General features: G+C 41.0%; 1 protein-coding gene across 1 annotated transcript in view; it reads left to right on the forward strand.

Annotated features, from left to right (window-relative positions):
* The window catches only part of adck1 (aarF domain containing kinase 1), a 58063-nt gene that overhangs the window by 36374 nt on the left and 2568 nt on the right, over nt 1-19121 (forward strand). The window contains exons 8-10 of the mRNA XM_041060566.1: nt 3896-4045; nt 5060-5257; nt 16115-16308. Of these exons, the coding sequence (XP_040916500.1) occupies nt 3896-4045; nt 5060-5257; nt 16115-16308 (542 nt within the window). The remainder of the gene's footprint in view (nt 1-3895; nt 4046-5059; nt 5258-16114; nt 16309-19121) is intronic.

Below are 19121 nucleotides of genomic sequence, written 5' to 3' on the forward strand. Positions count from 1 at the left end.
TGTTGTCGTTCTGTTCCACAGCCCAACAGCACAACAGGAACATAGTTTTTGGATGTCACTCCTCAATGGGGTTGGCAGCTTACTCGAATATCACACACACACACAGACTCACACAGATACATGCATTGCACCGTCCCTCATATTAATAAGATTTAGCATATGACTGCAGCACTGAATGGATTTTATAAAGGAAATCATTGCTACTGGTGTTTCAGCTTTAGTCAGCTGGCTGTTGGTATATCTATGATGTTAGCCTTAGTGACCTTTAATGCTGCAAAATCACAGTTTTGTGAACTGCAAATTAAAATCAACATGCTAATGAGGTTGTCCATATACCAGCATCTGTTTGACAGACATGTCATGCCATAATATGATCTCAGCAGTTTCACTGGTGTGGACTGTGAGTTGTCATGTAGATTGTTGTGTTGTCAGCTGCTGAAGCTGTGGAATGTGTCGTAGGTGCAGAGGAAAAAAAAAAAAAAAATCAATCTTCTCAAAACTGCAAAATCACCGGAGTCATATGTTGAAATATTACAGATCAGAGTGGTTAAAGTGAAGTGTTGCAGTTATAGAAATAACCTCAGACTGGCAGAGAAGGATGAGGGTCAGGATGCATGTGGCTTCTTTGAAAGCTGGCTTCCCAAAGCTCTGAGTCTGGATACACGTCTCCCTCCACTGATAATGGAGACAGCGCATCAGAGCTCTGACACCAGGCGAGGCATGAAGTCAACTACAGCAGTGATTATGGGGTTTTTTGGACTCTAGACAAATGGATCAAGGCCTCGGGGCACTTGCGGGCATGTGCTGCGTGATAAAGGCAACACTTAGCACAGACTTCAGTTTGTCTCCGTTCCATGACCGTTGTTACCTTGTCTGGTCATTTTCCTGAGATGGAAAGTGATGAGGATGAACCTAAAAGGTAGTAAAGTGGTTTCATGTCTCGCTCGTTAATTCGATCATGTCAAAACAATTGGCCTCTCTGGGTTTGAGAAAGGTGGTTTCTTGTCAGGCCAGTGTTAATTCTGACACGTTTATTATGGGAGGTGAGAAGGCCATTTGGCAGATCCTGAGAGTTTCTGAAAAGGTCTGTTCAAACCCACTGTGAGTAGAATTCAGTATATAAAGAATATTATAATGTGTATTTATTAATATGTTTATTTTGCACCTGAAAGGATTTGTGCTGATCTAAAAAATTTTTATAAATCACATATATCAGTGACATAATCAGGTTAATAATGAAAATGTGTAACGGGATCTTTCTCAGCTGCAGCTCAGTACTGGCCTTTCTGTGCTCTTTTTGTGCTGTTAGTTAGCTCAGCATAATGTTCTCAGAAATCACTCAAATATTCACCATTAACTTTTCTTTAGTTAATATGTTTTCATCAAATTTAATTCACATCACCAATCATTTTGTCCTCAGTCACAGCAGTTGCCAGGTAAACAGCAGAATTACAGTGTTCTCATTTCAGTGTAATCTGCCATGTCTACGGACAAGTGCAGAGCAGTGCTGGATGTCCTGTGCAACATGAATACACCAGTATGGAGGATACATTATGAAATCAGTAACTGCTTTTACTTAACTTACTGTGATAATTGTGTGTATTTTTACTTCAAATAAACAACATTAACAGGCACGAAATGTTGTGTGACTTCACCAAAGTGTGGTACACATCAGGACACAGTAGAGCTGATATCAGCAGCAGCAGCAGCAGCCAAACAGACAAGACTGTCGGACTAAAGAGTCTCAGCGTGGAGTGCGTACAGCTACAGTAAGCCCCAAGGGGGGAAAACTTGATTCTGTCAGTCACCACCTGCGCTGCTTAAAGCAAGCTAAACCTTGTCACACAGCACTTAAGTGAGTTTGTAACACTATTTAAAATTGTAATGCCTTCATTAATTTGGCTGTCAGTTACTTAAAATAAAAGGTGAGTAGGAGGGAGAAGTTGGAGGTTTTTGTTAGTGTCAGACTAACACAGCTGTTTCCTGGAGGCAGTAAGTAGCAGTGTAAACTCAACATTGGTATCCAACTAGACAAAGTCCCAGTTTGTTTGGCCAGCATTAATGCAGCTTAGTATTTCAGTTACAAAAAAAAAAAAAAAAAAAAAGTGTGCTAAAACAATGTTTTCACACCCAGCTGTAAAGAAAAGAGAGCTTTGGAACAACTCAGACATTTTGTGAAGCAGACAAAAACAGGATACTGCAGGCTAAATGGGAAAGATAGTGGTGCTGCGTCTCACTCATTCCTCTGTTTGCAATCCAGCATTAAAGTCATGATCGTCTGTGTGTGTGTGTGTGTGTGTGTGTGTGTGTGTGTGTCTACTTCACTTTCTCTCCAGTGACAATCTGATGAGCTCTAATTAATGGTCATTAGTGTCTGCCCATTCCTCTCTGAGATAATTCGTTGGCTTTCTGCCCTGTTTCTAAATAGATGTGTGTGTGTGTGTGTGTGTGTGTGTGTGTGTGTGTGTGTGTGTGTGTGTGTGTGTGTGTGTGTGTGTGTGTGTGTGTGTGTGTGTGTGTGTGTGATAGATTGTATACAAAGATGGACCACGCACCACCACTTCCGCTATGCAAACGAGAAGCCAAAATATCACTAGAAGGGGAGCTGCCATTTTGCTTTTGTGACTCATTTTTGATTCTCAGTAGACTCTGCAGAGTCGGGGGGGGTTGGGTCTGTATCATTAAAAATACTCAGTGCTTCAGTGTTAGACAGTGTCCACCGTCAACACTGAAGCAGTCCAGTCCAGACCGGTCCTGCTGCTTCAGTAATGTCAGTGCAAACACATCAGTGAATAAGCTCAGCTTCATTATGTGGAACCAGTGAAATACTCCTTTGCTCTGTATTATTGTAAATGTTACTTCATAACAAACTACATTATACTAAATATCTTAACATGTAAATCTCAACCTTTGCAAAAATGGTTTTGATAACAGCACATTTGAATTAGAGGTGAAATAAATGATGTTTGTGAGGCCGTCCAACAAAAAGTGACAGATAAAAAATCTGAGAATTCAGATAAAAACTGTGAGTAAGGAGCAGGTGCCCAGTACACTGTAACTACTAGAACTGGTTTTTATGTTTTCCAGCTTTGGTGTCAAAGACTAAGAGTAAGTCTTTCCAGTGTGTTAGAAGTAGGTCTAAGGCTGATTAAGAAGCTGGAGTGGAAAATCGCTTAGACTCCTCCTACTCAGCCTGTGCTTCAAGGAATGTGAGAATTATTATGAGAGGACGGTATTGATTCATTGAGACATATTCATACATACAAACATATTCTTCTTGTTGCAGCCATAAATCAATGTGAAGTTATCAGAGAATAGGGATTTAGATCAGAGTGATCAGATTTAATTATCCTGTTTTTTTTGTTGTTGTTTTGTTTTTGTTTTTTTAAATTTTGGTTCTGTTGTGGTAATTGTATTATTTTTTATTTGTTTTTTTTAAATGAATTTTTCTTTTGATTTTTGATTCATATACTCGTGGTGGTCAGGGTCGAGGTCAGGGACAGTGTCTCCTGGGTTTGGGGAGTCAGCTTTGGCTCTCTGATAGAATATCAAGAATTAAAGTACAGAATAGCAGCCATCATAGCCCAACCTAAGAGAATGTAACACTGAACCTAAAAATGAATTGATATGACAGAATAGGTGATAGCAATATTCAAAGTAAAGCAAAGCCCCTCTTTCTGATTCTCCCATGTGCCAGTTCAAATCATCATAAGAGCTTGTTGGTAACAGTGATAAACCAATCACTTAGTAAAGGTGAGGCCATGGGAATTAGAGCAGCCGTTCTAAACGTGTGGTAATGTATTTATGTTTTTAGGCTGTGTGTCGTCTTCATTTCATAGTTTCTGTGAAATCTATTTGGCCTTAACCGCTCACTTTTCCACTGTGTTACCAACAGGTCTCAGAGAACCTGGGGAAGATGTACAGCGAAATGATCTTCGTCCACGGTTTTGTTCACTGTGACCCGCACCCAGGCAACGTGCTGGTCCGAAAGTGTCCCCAGAGCAAGAAGACCGAGATCGTCCTGCTTGATCACGGCCTCTATCAGGTGGGAAATCTCCAGGCTGCTCAGACATAAAGAAAATACCATTTGTTCTAATATTGCAAACCATTTTTTTTATTCTGCTGGCTGAGGCCTTGAGTATATAGGCAGAGCAGCAAACAAACAGTCAAGATGCACATAAAAAAAGAAAGAAAAAAAAGCATGGACACCACACACACACTTTCACAGACACACACTTTTATTGGAGCTGCAGCAGGATAAAAGCTTTTTGATAAACAACTCATTTGACGTTGTTCTCAGCAGAGTGCAGTGTGCTGTGTTTGGATTGGTTCACCACAGCCCTAATTATAAAGGCACATAGGTGCACTCTCATGTCGCACACACACACACACACACACACACATGCTTTTTGATTGTTAACACACTTGCTTTTACAAACACCCACAGGCCTGACATGACTTTGTTTATTGCTGGTTCCTGTATTCATGTAGAGAATTTAGTGATAAATATGCAACTCCTTCATCTTTGACACACACACAATACACACACGCAGACTTCCCTTCGACCATAATGGAACCAATTTATTCCTAATGACTTCAAATTTCAGCTGTCATTTTGGAGTAGAATATTAATCCACTCTTCAGACATACACACACACACAGTCATTTCCAGTATCATTACCAGTAGGGTACTACACATTGTGTATGTGTCTAAAGTGCTGGAAATGGCAGAGGGTTTCTTAGCAGGGACGTTAAATGTGTCTAAAGTAAAAACAGCATATTTGTTTTTACATTTTTACGGTTGAAGTGAATCTAAACCTCCACGCATGCATAGTGAAGAAATTATGTCATAAACATAAAGAACTCACTTTATTAAAGCTGTTCAAATCATGATGAATGGTGATGGTCCTAATAGCAGAAACATGCTTTATGTCAAAACAATATAAAAATGGAAATACTTGATTGTTTATGGGTTACCGTGCCACAAATGATCATTAAAGTAGATAAAATCCGAGCAGAAGATGCCTGATCACCCATCCTCCCCTTCTCTCCACTGTAGACCCTGCAACCAGACTTCAGGTTGGACTACTGTCGCCTGTGGCAGGCTCTGATTAAAGGCGATATGTCCAAGGTGGAGCGTTACAGCCGCAAACTGGGAGCGGGAGATCTGTACCCGCTGTTTGCCTGCGTGCTCACCGCTCGCTCCTGGACCGCAGTCAATGCCGGCATCAGTTCTGTGCCGGTCACACACTCTGAGGTATGATCTCTCACACACACACACACAAACGCAGTTTGCAGTACTTCACACATGATCATAAAGCAAATCAGATCATATTAAAAACACAAAAAGCAACTTTAAACACCAAAATAATGCAAACATAAACACAACTATGACAAATATCTAAAGCCTGGGAATGTAATAAAAGAAATAAAAGTCTTGAATGGACTGAACAACATACAGTCAAGGTATTCTTGACTAACTCTGTAGTGAAAGCAGCCCGTCAGCAGCTCAGCCATCAGCACAACCAGTGAAGTTCAGTTACAGTGTGGGCACAAACTGGCAGAGAAAAGAAAGAGGAAATACACTTTGTACTGTTGATACACGTGCAAAGCTGGAGTTAAGTGTGAACCATTAGAGGACTGGTACTGACAGTTATACAGATTCAAACTGAAGCGTATCAGTTCCATCAGACACGCATGAGATGACGGATGCTTCACCACGTAAGTGAAACTGAAATCTGCATGGACACAAACCGTGAGAGCTAAGTGGGAAAAGCTTTTTTTGTGAATTTGTTGAACTGCCCCATGGCAGCATTAGGGACTCAAACCCTTTTGTATTTTACAACATAGTGAAAATATATGTTGTAACTCATTTGTGATTGGTGTGGTAACTTTATTATCATAATTTGATGTGATTTCCTGATTTTATTCTGTTCATAAGTGCTGAGAGCCAACAGGAAGTCAGCTGGCACTGCCAGAGGAAGTCTGAGATTGATGAGCATGATCTATAAGCCCAAAAACAATGTGGGAGTCTGGAAGCCAGTGGAGGCTTTTTCATCATATATAATATACTGACATCTTAACACCAGTGAAGGGAAATCTTAAAGATAACAAGGATATTGTGTCATGTTAAAATGCTTAAAGCCAGATCCATAAAAAAAATGCTTTTCCCAGTTTGGTGTGGAAGAAGTTGCCTGACCTCAACACCTGTGGGATTAACTGGAAATGTGAACCAGACCTTATCACCCATAAGTGATGATATCCACACTAATGTTCTTATGGCTGAACGGGAGCAAATCTCTGCAGCCTGGTTCAGATATCTGATGAAGCATGGAGGCTGTGGTAGCAACATGAATTGGAATGCCCTCATACTTTTGGCCATGTAGTTTAACAGGTTATTTTTGAATGAATAGAATTGGAGTTTTTTTCTTCAATATAAAATTGATTGTTCCACCAAAAAAACTTGATTGTGTGTGTGTGTAAATATCCCTTTACCCACCGGGGTTCCACAATACCATCTGTGCTCGAGAGAGAGTTTATTTATACCTCTCTTATGCAACATTTTGAATCTGGCAAAAGCACTACACAACAGTCTGCTACAGTGTGCCACCCCCTCTAACATGATGGGCAGGGCAGCGCAGAACTGGGCGGCAGCCAGTACATGAATAACTCCTCGTGTTTTTTTTGTTTTTTTTTGGTATTTCTCAAAGTGAAACGTAAATATTTGGGGAATCATAAGGTGGAGCTGACTGATTGAAGCTGTTCACACCTTCAACCCTACATGTGTAAATACTAAACAAGTACTGTATCTACAGGAATACAAGTTCAGAGTATTGTTCAGTGTCTCCTGCAGCATTGGAGACTGAGCATTGTAGAAATGGCTGAAACATTCAACCACTTCACTGCATGCAGGGAAATGGATGTTAGATGCATTGCTGAAAAACAGATTTTTTACATATATGAATATCATTCAAGATGGATGTTATGAAAGTTCAGGGATATACCGGGATTAAAATGAAATCATTAATTCTCCATTATGTATGACAAATGTTAAATTTAAAAAATCTTTTTTTTTTTTCCATTTTCATGTTTGAAATGGCATAATTACAACCACAGTGAAAATTAAAATCAGTGTACTCTGAAGCATAACACTGCCATTATGTTAATAAAAATCAAATATGAAATGGATTTGTGACTTGGATTTTCAGTTTGGCAGATAATGTGCAAAGTTAACTTTAGACTGACGTCGCAAACTGGAGTTTTCATAACGGCAGTTTCTCAAATTCAGCCATAAAAAATTACTGAGTGGGATTTAACTCAAATTGTACTGTAAATGGAGAATTAAATGGTTTAATTTGAATGTTGGCAGTATTACAATATGTAATGTGCAATAGTAGAAAAGACAAGAGTTCATGTTCGTGTTGTAGTTCATGCTGCCAGACTTGAGGGTACTCTGTTTTAACCCTAACCCTGTTCATGTCCCTCCATGCACACATGGTCAGTGTGTGTGTGTGTGTGTGTGACATTGTGATTTCATGTGTGCTTCCTTCAGTTTCCTCACAGCTCACCGATATTTCCCATCTGCTGCTTACTTCTCTTTAATCTAATATGTAATTCCGAATTTATCAAGATGTAGGACCCATGTGTCAAAGCTGATCGAAATTTTCTCACAATTTTCTTTTTGATGTTTTTATGGCTGTTCGGTCCATTAAAGATCCCGCTGAGATTTGCTGGGATTACTGTTGTGACTGGTTGTGAATATCAGCATATCATTTTTCTTTGTTTGTTGTTTATCTGTGATCATTTGTGGTTAATCATTTTAAATTTGAAAACGAGCAGGAAGAAACCACGACTGCTTAAATAACTCACCGGTAAGATCCACGTGTTCGCGTTCGACGCTGTTGATCATTCTGTTTTATTGGAACGTCTCCAACGCTGGGTTTGGCATCTCTGCTTCAGTTTGGTAGCAGTCTAAACCAAGCTTATGTACAGAGGGATTATCAGATCAGATATACTATAAGGTTTGTTTTGCTGCAGCAATGCATGTTTTTTTGATAGTGGCCATGCTAAATCCTGGTGTGAAAACTTTTCCACAGGGCAGAATAGCAAGGTAAGAGAAGCTGACTGTGTTGATGACGTGTAGGAGGTGTGCAGGTTCACACAGACACAGCATCTTCATCTGACAGCTCAGTGGCGTTCAGGGCTACACCGGGACAAACAGCTTTAGAGGGTGGCTTCAGAGGAAAAAGAAAACAGCCATCATGTCTTTGCAAAGACACTGGATCACTGCACATTATGTAGGGGATGCTTGTGTTTGTGTGTTTTGTGTGCATTCATCAGCATCATAGAATTCCAGTGTGAGAATGTGTGTGTGTGTGTGTGTAGGTAAGGTGTGTTCTTCTCCCTCCTTCTGTATCCCACTTTAGCCGACATGAAAGCACTCCCATCAATGTAGGCCATCTGTCTGTCATTTATACCCCCAGTTTTACACACACACACGCACACACACACACACACGCCATTAGGCAGACTCCACTCTAGTGCCCTCTACTTGAACATGCTTATTGATTGTGTAGCACTCTGGAGTTAAGAAGACATTTTGAGACATTTCTGTTGCCACAACCACTCATCTGCTTTGCTTTGTCTTCCTCGTCCCCTCTGACATCTCCTCTCTCCTGTCCTTTGTCGTTTCCTCTCTTCTCTTTGTCCTCTCGGTCCACTCTCCCATGCATGGATCGTTTTTTTTTTAAGTCCTGCCTCTAACAAACGATGATGCATTCCATTAGTGTTAATGCAGTCACATGCAGCAAATGCTGAGTGCTTTTAGAGCTGTGGCTTTTTGCTACCTTTCTTTCACATGGAGGAATATTTTAATTTGATTTTCTTTATGAATGTTTCTCTTCTAAACACTGAAAACAGAGTAATTAGTCCAAAATATAACCAGGTGGTGGTGTGACAAGTCCAGTATATTTTATCCAGGTGTGGACCATATTTTATTTTATTTTTAACCTGTGGCCAATTTATAATTTTAATTGATTTTTCACTTGCAAGATTAAAACTTGTTTGAAAGATCCCAATTTTTAGGACTGTGTGCATTACAATTTAGCATGAATAATCTGAACCACCTGTAAAGCCATCATCATTGTGCATGTCAAATAAATAAATAAATAAATAAATCTACAATTGAAATTGATAGTTATTGAATATGGCTACGGGCCGCTTCAACTGGACAGAGCACCATTACCCACTTTAATACTAGTAGTAGTTTCAGCACAGATACAGTGTCTGCACATTATTTCATCTGCTCCTGGACTGGACATCAGCCTGATATCTGCAGACAGCTCGCTGGACTGGATCCCTCTTTGCCAAACACAAACAGAGAGTGTAGATCAATTCATCAAATTAATATGACTTATTGCCCAGCCCTAATTTTTACGTGTTTTCTGGTTTGCACAGGCATTTCACATTAAAGGCAAAATTCCAGCAGCTCAAAGGGTATCATTTCTTCCCTTCCTGGTAGACTTTTAATGTGAAACGTCTGCAGGAAGTACTGAGTTTCACTCACAGTAGTAAAACAGCAAAGTAGAAGCCACTAGAATTAACTAGTGAATGAAATAAAATATTTCTATTATAAAATAAAACTCAGAACAACACAGTTATAGGATGACTTCTTGTTCTGATGGAGTCATGCTGCATTTTTGTCATGGTGAGCCTGTGTACTCGTATCTTCATGTATATGTAGGTATACAGGAAGAGGCACGAGTGAGTACATTTACTGTATGTTTGACCATATGCCCACTGTATTTGCATGGTCCACAAACACATGGATGGATGTAAATGAGAGATTTTAGTTTTTGGTTTTTAATAAATTTAATAAATTCCTAAAAACATGTTTTCAGTTTGTCATCAAGGCCCATTGAGTGTAAACTAATTGGCATAAATGACAATTTTATCAATGTATAATTAAGGGGTCTGAATACTTTGTGAAGCCACTGTAGGTATTTTGGTCTGCTATTTTGAATGTGGGCGAAAAGTGTAGAAATCCTATTCTGGTAGCCTGGCGTTAGAACAAGGCCCGTAATACCATCTGAAATTAGACTGCATGTGGTTTCTGTTGTCTGCAAGCTGCCTCACTGTCTTTTTATATCCCAGCCTGGCTCCAGGCTGTGTTCAGTGAAGTGAGCGACAGTGTGTCTGGAGATGTCGTCCAGGTAGTACAATGACTTGTTTTTCATGGATTCTCCAACACCTTCTGTTCTGTGTGTAAAAAGTGCTTCCACTGAATGCATATAGTCATCACTCAGTATTTCCACCTTGCTCATCTACTACTGGATCCTCCATTATAACTGAGGACAGTTTATCTCTGTTGCACACTATATGCTTCTGTAGGAACTCAGTGTATGTAAGTGTCAGGAAATCATAACATGATAGCCAACAAGCTACGGTGCTGCTACAATTTACTATATCATGATAACTAATGAATAACTATCACAACATAACTTTACATATATCATGATAGATGGCACATGTTAGCTTCTAGATGGATGCTATCAAGGCCTCAGACCTTTAGTCTTTGGTGTATGGAACAAACAGACAGCCTGAGAGAAGCATTCACACCCGGCCTGCTTTCACACACCCCCCCGCGCCCTACCTTAAAAAAAAACCTAAAAATTGACTAACCACTAGTCAAAATGTGCGTTTGTTTAGTGCACTTCATTTACTGCCCTGAGTACGTTTGCGTTCACTCTGCGGAGTAAAAATGGTGTTTAACAGCAGATCTTACAGTAGATTCTGACATTCTTCCTCTCTCCCTCTGTCTCTGCCCACACTTTTTTAATATCTGCTGGCTGCTGAATGAAATCATTCTGCCAGCTCTCTACTACACTGGGGAGAAAAGAAAAATCACCGGCACAGATTCCAACCCCCCCCCCCCCCCCCCTCCCCCCCCCCCCCAACTGCATTCCCTTTGCCTTTTGCGCGGCCTATTATCGCACCACTCGCAATACAATATGTCCTTATTGAAGCTTTCAGATGCAAATGAGAGCACTGTCGCCTTCTCTGTGTCCCGCTGACAGCTGTGAGGCCTGCTAACCAACCTCCTATAATTGCTACTAATTGTTATTCCCCAAGCAGGACTCAGCAGAGCACTTCAGAACACCCAGCCCCCTGTTATTTGGACTGTGGGGGGGGGGGGGGTGCTGGGAGTTTGTGATGGGGTATTATGCTGTAGGTTTATGTCTTTAGCCTGGTAACTCTTGGTTTTGATTTTTTTTTTTTTGAAATAGATAAAAAAAAAAAACTAATATAGAGGTGGGAAGTTGCTGAGGGCGGACGCCTGGAAGGGTTTGCAGTTATTCATGGAAAATGAGTCAGACAGGATTTATGCTACAACCCAGTATCCTGCAAAATATGTCATGTACAACTGTTCTGCATTAGCTAATTCTGTTTAAATGCAATGCTCAGTGCCACTACAGGAAGTAGTGAAGACCCAAGTGGCAGCTACCATAGCTGAAGGCTGAAGCCAGTGCTGAACTACCGTGATGTGTGATCTCACTGGGTCCATTTGACTTCTAGAAAGAATAATCATCTTCTTAAGGTGTATTGATATCATAAGGCTAATAGTGGACTTTCTTGTTTGCCATGTGAATGTTGATTGACATTTCACTCACCTGCTGCTTGCTCCAGGTTCAGGACTTGAGAGATTTTGTGTGTTGAATAGGGAGTTCATTTATTTTCCATACAACCAGTTCTAGTGTGGTTGCCTTCATTCTGCATATACAGTGCTTTGGCATTAAGCTATGTTCAGCCAGCTTGCTTGCTAATCAGATGGCCATCTGGATACTGCTCTTTTAGTTTTGGTCATAAATGACATGTTCATGTCTGTTATCACAGATTTTCTTTCCTCACGTTTTTTTTTAAATAGCTGAAGTTGCCCCCGAGCTCTGTGGCTCAGTTTTTTTTTTTTTTGCTGTGACTGTGTCAGTGAAGTGCTGATTCAGCCACAGTTTGTGTTACTGGGCAGTAATTGTGTTTGTCATTCTGTCAGGTGTATGATATTGTGCATGCTGTCTCACTGCCACGCTGCCGTGACTTGCTGCGACACTTGAACAGAACCGATCCACCATCGATGTTATTAGTACCACTTGTGCTATTACTCAGATATGTGCATTCAGATGAATGAGTGGGGTTCACTACAGGTGTCTTACTATTAGTCATGACATTTGTAGACTATATCCAGAGGAAGAGGAAACTGAGCCTCTGCCAAACAATGAGGAAATGATGAAAGTCTGATCTGACACCTGGTTAACAGATAGCTTTCATGAGCCTGTTTTCTGTTTCAGTGTGGATGGAAACCACCTTGAAACACTGGTCTGGACACATCTGTCCATCGCACACGTAAAGCTAGTTCTCATTTTCAGTCGGCTTAGTGTGGATGTAGTGTCTCTCAGTGGGCTAACAGTGATGTAGGAGAAGAGATATACTCGTACAAAGGCAGAGAACCTTGCAATAGTGAAAGCAGATGAAAAACATGGCTGCCATAAAAAATAAAAAGCTTTAATCCAAAGCTGTTTCCATCAGCTTTTAAAATCCATATCATCTGATTCATATGTGCTCTGATGTTAATAAGTGATGTGTGCCTTAAGTGGGCCTTTGTCCTTTTTTCATCAAACGACAATACAGCCCCCTTTGGACCTGTGTGTGTGTGTGTGTGTGTGTGTGTGTGTGTGTGTGTGTGTGTGTGTGTGTGTGTGTGTGTGTGTAGGCAGAGGATAATACAGTTGAATCAGATGCTGTTTGCTGCATCAGTGTTGTTAGTTCACATCACTTCCTGTGGGCATGAGACAAAGACAGACAGACAGAGAGCAGAGACAGAGTTTATCTGTGTCAGGATGTTGACTAGCTGTCTGTCTCTCTCTGTGCCTGTCAACTCTCTGTTTATCTGGACTGACAGCTCTGACAGTGCTGCTGTCGCACACACACACACACACACACGCACGCACACACACACACAGGCTGGAGAAATTCATATACAAGACTATGAAAAGTTTTGACACTCTTTGTTTTTCTACCCAGTTTGTTGTTTTGCAAAATAAACTTTGTACATACAGTGTAGTGGCGAGACAGACAGAAAACAAGGGAAGAAATACATGCAACACAGGAACAGGCTGGAATAGGACGATGGACAGAGTGGGTTATGTGGACATGTGGTAATGTGCTGTAACCATTCAGTTACCTCCTGATGTATGCAAAATATGTACATCTATGAAACATTTTTCATAAAAATATTTGATCTGCTGCTCATGGTAGTAGCTCTATCTCCAGGTTACTGCACACACCTGTAGATACAGGATGGGCGGTCAGACGTAGGCTGATGTAGCATGTAAGATTTAAACTTGGTGTGCCCCTTCTCACCGTCCAGGACACTGTTGTCCTTTTAAATATTTAACCAAGACTGCCATCTTTCCTGAACCTCAAGTAAGTGCTTTGAGGTGTCCAAACGTTGACTTGTGTGTTCTGTGTGAACAGTTTGCAGAAGTGTTCAGAAAAACCAGGACAGTGCAATTTTTCTTACAGACGTCTCTGATAAAATTAGCTCGGAGGTGGATGGTTGACCTTGAACTCTTAGCACATCATCCAATTACTTGATTTTTCCTTTATCAGCAGATTGAGCTGTTCAGTTGTCATGGCGATGGTTCAGATATCACCTAAGTATAGAACTTATCACATGATAACAGGTGGTTGTATGTCGTCCAGACTCATAAGGCTCCACTGAGATACCTTTTTGACGGTCCCTGTTAAGGTGGCAGTGTTTGATATTCCGTACCTGTTGTTTGTGAACGCACCTGTGAGGAGACAGGGTAGTTACATGACCACAGTCGAGCAGTTATCCATCTAAAGAAGCTGCACAGTGTGAGCATCTTTACCTTCAGCATCCCCAGTGTGTTAATGACACCGGGCCAGCTCAATCATTTCCTTTCCTTTTACCACAACACTTCACCACCACCACTGTCGTTACCGCTCCTCTAAGTGTCACCTCATGATTTCCCTTTCTTTAAAAAGATTTTCTTAAGTGCCACTGCTTCGTCAAGTGCTTCTCATCCTCTAGAACTGATAAAAATCAATCCTAACTCATTCCTTGAATCTTTTGGTTTGTGGTTGTGTACATTTCATCATCGTGTACCAGATGCTTTCTTTGTTTAAGACATGGGGATTGCATTATAACGGAGCGTCTCCCAGTGTCCAGCTGTAAGACGACTGTAGATGTAAGAAGAGTAAATTTTAATGTGAGGTGGTTAAAAAAAAAAAAAAGATCAAAGTAGTCTGAGCTTCATTAACAGGGGAAATGTAAAATTTAGCATATTGTTTTGGATCATATAAAAAAAGTATTTCTCCACTTATGTTTCCAATTAACTTTTAATTTCACAGCTGTGCAGTTCACTCCTGTAGTATCCGGTATCCGTGCGGATTGTGCACCTCCTGATTTTACTCTGTCTAAAGATTTCTAAATGACTAAGTGTTTGTAAGCTTTGCAGTCCACTTTGTTCCATGACTAATAGTGTAATTTAGGGCCGGTGATGTGCAGCAAAGGAGAGGCCTTTGAAGTGAAGTACAGCCGGACACTGACACTCACGTGGAGACCAGAGCAGCCATCTTTCAACATCAAAAAGAACAAACAGTCGTCATGGAAGCAAACATCGTCCCTCTGTCTCTCTTTTCCTTCCTTCCTTCCTTCTATGCTGTCATCTTCAGTATGAGGCAAAACTCAGTATTAGTGTTGTATTAATCCCTTCATCCTTCCTCTTTAATGCTTTATTTTTGTTTTCTTTTTTCCCTTCTCCCTCCTGTTAGGTCTTATCTCACCTTCTTGTGTTGCTCTCAACCTCATCATCCCTTCTTCCTCCCATCCTTCCTCGCCTATATACATTTGATATGCACTTTCTACTTTCACAATTAAAAGACACACAACGAAATGTATTTTGTTCACTTTAACACAAAATGACATTATGATGTCGACAATATGAGTGACATTTAAATTCACCCTCTAGCTCACACTCTCATACGTGTTTGATGATATTGTGTCTTAACTTCTGTGCATCTAAACACACACAAACACTCTCTCTGCTCTTTTATGGATGCACACAGCAGTAAGCACAAGCTTTCATAAATATTTAGATGATCATACAAATACACAAATATGGTGGACTTATGGTCATACACAAAGTAAATATGTGCCACATATCCTCATATCCGAGTACACAGGCTCTCATATACAGTATATATACACATCATTAAATAGTATTACACAGTATTTTATGTAGGGCTGCTAGATTAGAAGGGACAAAGCTCCTGCTAAAGCAGACCCTCTTAAAAAAAGGCAGTAATGTGGAGTGTGGACAGAGGAGGTGATCAAAGTCATGAGTTATGTAGAGTGTTAAACATGTCGTGGCTCTGTTGTTGAGGTCTGGCAGGGAGGCTAATGATTGATGCTATTGATGCTGATACTGTTTAAGCATGTTCTCGCTGTAAACAGACAATATTCAGCTGTTGTGCCAGGGTATGGAGGTGGGGTTCAGTCCTGTACAGAGTATGTTTGGTACGTCATCGCCCAGTCTTGAGGGTGTAGCTGAGTCTTTGTCATTTAGCAGTTTCACAATACACCTAGGAATACAGCCTCCAAGTGGACACGGCTGTTAGTTCCTGTTTGTGTATGTCTTCTCAATCTCAGGTACCTGGCGTTAAATAGACATAGCAACATTTCTACCCACATAATCAACAATAGTACTTTATTCTCTTAAATACATTTTGTGTAAACATGTTTTTCACATTCCTCAGCATCATTGTAGCCTGGTGCCGGACCTCATCAGCACCAACGTCTCTGATTTGTTCACTGATTCAGATACAGAAGTCTTGTGTGATCATTCAAGCAATCAATCAGAGCTTTGTAGCCAAACCAAAGTAACTAATGAGCCACTCACTGTACTGTATGTTGTCCTGCGCCAACAGACAGGACAGTCAAAATCACTGAGAACAATGTGTGTGCATAGACAGGACAATAATACATAATTCAGCCAGTAAAGAGAGAGCTTGTCTCGCTGTCTGTCTTCCTTGGCAGGACGTTGAGATACGGACCAACGCGGCTCTGTACCTGCCCCACATCAGCGAGCTGTTGAATCGAGTGCCCCGTCAGATGCTGCTGCTGCTAAAGACCAACGACCTGCTGAGGGGGATTGAGACCACCTTACAGACCAGAGCCTCGTCCTCGTCCTTCATCAACATGTCCCGTTGCTGCATACGCGCCATGGCCAGGTCAGAAAGACTGTAGCCTTTTCCCTGGGTTGACTTCAGGGGCAAATCTGAACGCAGACTGTGGGACAGCTGGTATTTTTAGTACTAAGCTAAATAGAAGGAAAGATAGTTTAACTTTTCAGTAGCTACATAACTTTTATAATTTTGCACATTGATAGTTTGGGAGGTTAATTTGTTGGCGATGAGTGTATCCAGGAATCTGTCCTCACCAGAAATGCCAACAAACAACAATGAACAAAAACAAACTGCAGCAGGCTACACAAAAGCTATCTATCTGATGTAGACAGGAGGAGAACATCGGTAACAGACCATTTTACAGGGTTTGTTTTTTTTCCTCCTCCAAAGTTTCACATGAAAATAGTGGAAATGTAGGTCAGTGATTTTTGTAAATGTATTTCATACTGTGGCCAACAGCGCAGGAAGCTATATCACTGAGGTGCCTGAGAGGAAATTATGACCGGTTCTTTATGCCTTTAATGTAATGGTTATAATTATTTTCTGCTTCATTCTCTGCTTAGAATTGAAGCATTTCTGACTTTGGCAGCTCTGCTGGGTGTACCAAAGAGGACGGGGATAAAGACAGTAGTGTTGGGTTAGGTGTTAGGTTTTGTTACAGTTATAGAGACATTTCGTTATGTTCCAGCATACAAAATGAAGACTTACTGTCTTCATCATCAACATCAGCACGTGACTCCTCGAGGATCTGCGAATAATGTTCTTATACATATGTACATAGTGAAATGGTGAGACAGGAGGAGTGTCAGAACTAAAGACAAACTAAGCTGACAAGTAAGTGGCTTTGGAAGACAAATTGAAATTTGCCACTTCAGGTTCGGAGAGGAGGAATGTGTGCTGTCACTTCAGCTCACAGCTGACGGCTGAGGGACAGGGCTCTGGACACACACACACACACACACAGAGGGTCTTTTGCCTGGTGCTGTACTGCTGACAGTGGTAGAGCTTGTCTGAATAAGCACATCTTATGAAATATTAACCAGCTGGAGTGCCAAGGGTAGTAATGTAATACAGGCACCAGGGGATCCTGTGGAGCCACTTCAGTCCCACACCACAGCACAGCTGCTCTGTCCCACTGTAGGAAGACTTTTTTTCTACAGCTCACACTGTGTGTGTGGAGTTAGCATGTTCTCCGAGAGTCTGCATGGGTTTCCTCCAGAAAAGAGACATGCGGCTGTCTCTTTTATCATCAGATGACCTGCGTACTGTATGAGACTACGATCACAGGTTAACACCTGTCATCAGGTGACCGAAGTTAACACTTAGGTAACGTGACAACAACTAAAACTAGCTCCATTAGCTGATGAACACCACAGGGTGTTGTTGAAAGGTAGTTAGTGAACCATTTGAGCTTTTCTTTTTTATATATACCGTTACACAGGTGAGGACATCCCCACCTCCTCTCTAGCAGACAGACAAGGAAAAAAACCTGTTAGTAGCCTCATTAATGGCCCCCACCAGGCCGCAACGGGTCATTACATCCTCCAATGGAAAAATGTTAGGCAGACAAAAGATAAAAACATTAAAAGTTATGCCATTCTTTGAGCCTTCACAGATTGTTTGTGCTGATGGGTCATTCAAACAAATCTCCCTTGGGGCTAGAGAATGTCAGTGAAATTATTATGAGTGTTCCTGTCCAAACACACGCTACCTAAATCAACTGATTACCTCCCTTTTCTAGTTGAGGATGCACTCATCAGTGAAATTAGCTGGCACAGGGTTTAGTTAGACTGAAGATCTGAAGGCTTTCTACCAACCATTGAATATGGCATGGGATGGTTGCCCTGAAACTGCCAAGCCTCTGTTCACCCAGAGCAGAAAACATAACCTTAGTAAAAATAAACTTTACGGATAGTTTTATTGTTGGTTTTATATGTCAAAAACTCAATAGCAATGTGTCTCTCCAGAAAGTGTCCCCATTACTGTGGATAATCCTCACAGTTATCAGTTTTCTTTTGAGCTACTTCTTATTAGAGCTGAGATGTTTTAGTGTTATTTTCCCTTCCTAGATACTGGGTGCAAACCTCTAAATACATGAATATCAGGCATTTGGAGTATTGGGTGCCGTGCAGCTTTCAGGCCACAAGGGTGCAGGACACACCAACATGCAGGTCATCGAGTGGAAATTAAATAATACGCATCATCATCCTCCCAAAATATTAAGCTGTGGGCTACATGAAGCTCACTGTTTGAGTGGATGCTATGTGTGTATTAGTTTTACTGTAAATAAACAGAAATCTACCAGCTCGTAGACATTTAGGACAGTAGCACGTGTAATAAATAACCCGGAGATGATAAAAGTATTTAAACTAAAATGTAAAACAACTGTTAACACTATAAACTGGAACTATAGGCTGTATAACTTAACCAAACTACAACGGCAAATCCACAGGCAGCAAGAACCAGGAGTAGTATCCACAGGCTAACAAGTGCTGAGTCTGACCGGTACATGAATGAATGAATGAATCTGACAGGCCCCCGAAGCTCCCGAGCAGCCTCTTTGGCCCTTCATCGGCGTACAGGCTGCAGTTTGGCATGTACATGTGTTAAGAGTAGTGTCTCTGTACGAGAGCTGGTATCAGCATCAGCACTCAAATTTTTTTTTTTTTTTTTTATTCAAACCAAACACTAGAGCAGCCTGTTTCTGTGATTAGCACACCTGCCACGGCACAAGAGGAACTAATCAGTGAAGTGTTGGGCTGTAATGTTAAACTGTAATGAAAACCTAAGAACCCAGTGGTTCATCATAACTCTGGAAAAGTGCCAGCACTTTTCACTAAAAACCAAAAATGTTCAAC

The sequence above is a fragment of the Toxotes jaculatrix genome, chromosome 17, assembly GCF_017976425.1.
Source record: "Toxotes jaculatrix isolate fToxJac2 chromosome 17, fToxJac2.pri, whole genome shotgun sequence".
NCBI lineage: Eukaryota > Metazoa > Chordata > Actinopteri > Toxotidae > Toxotes > Toxotes jaculatrix.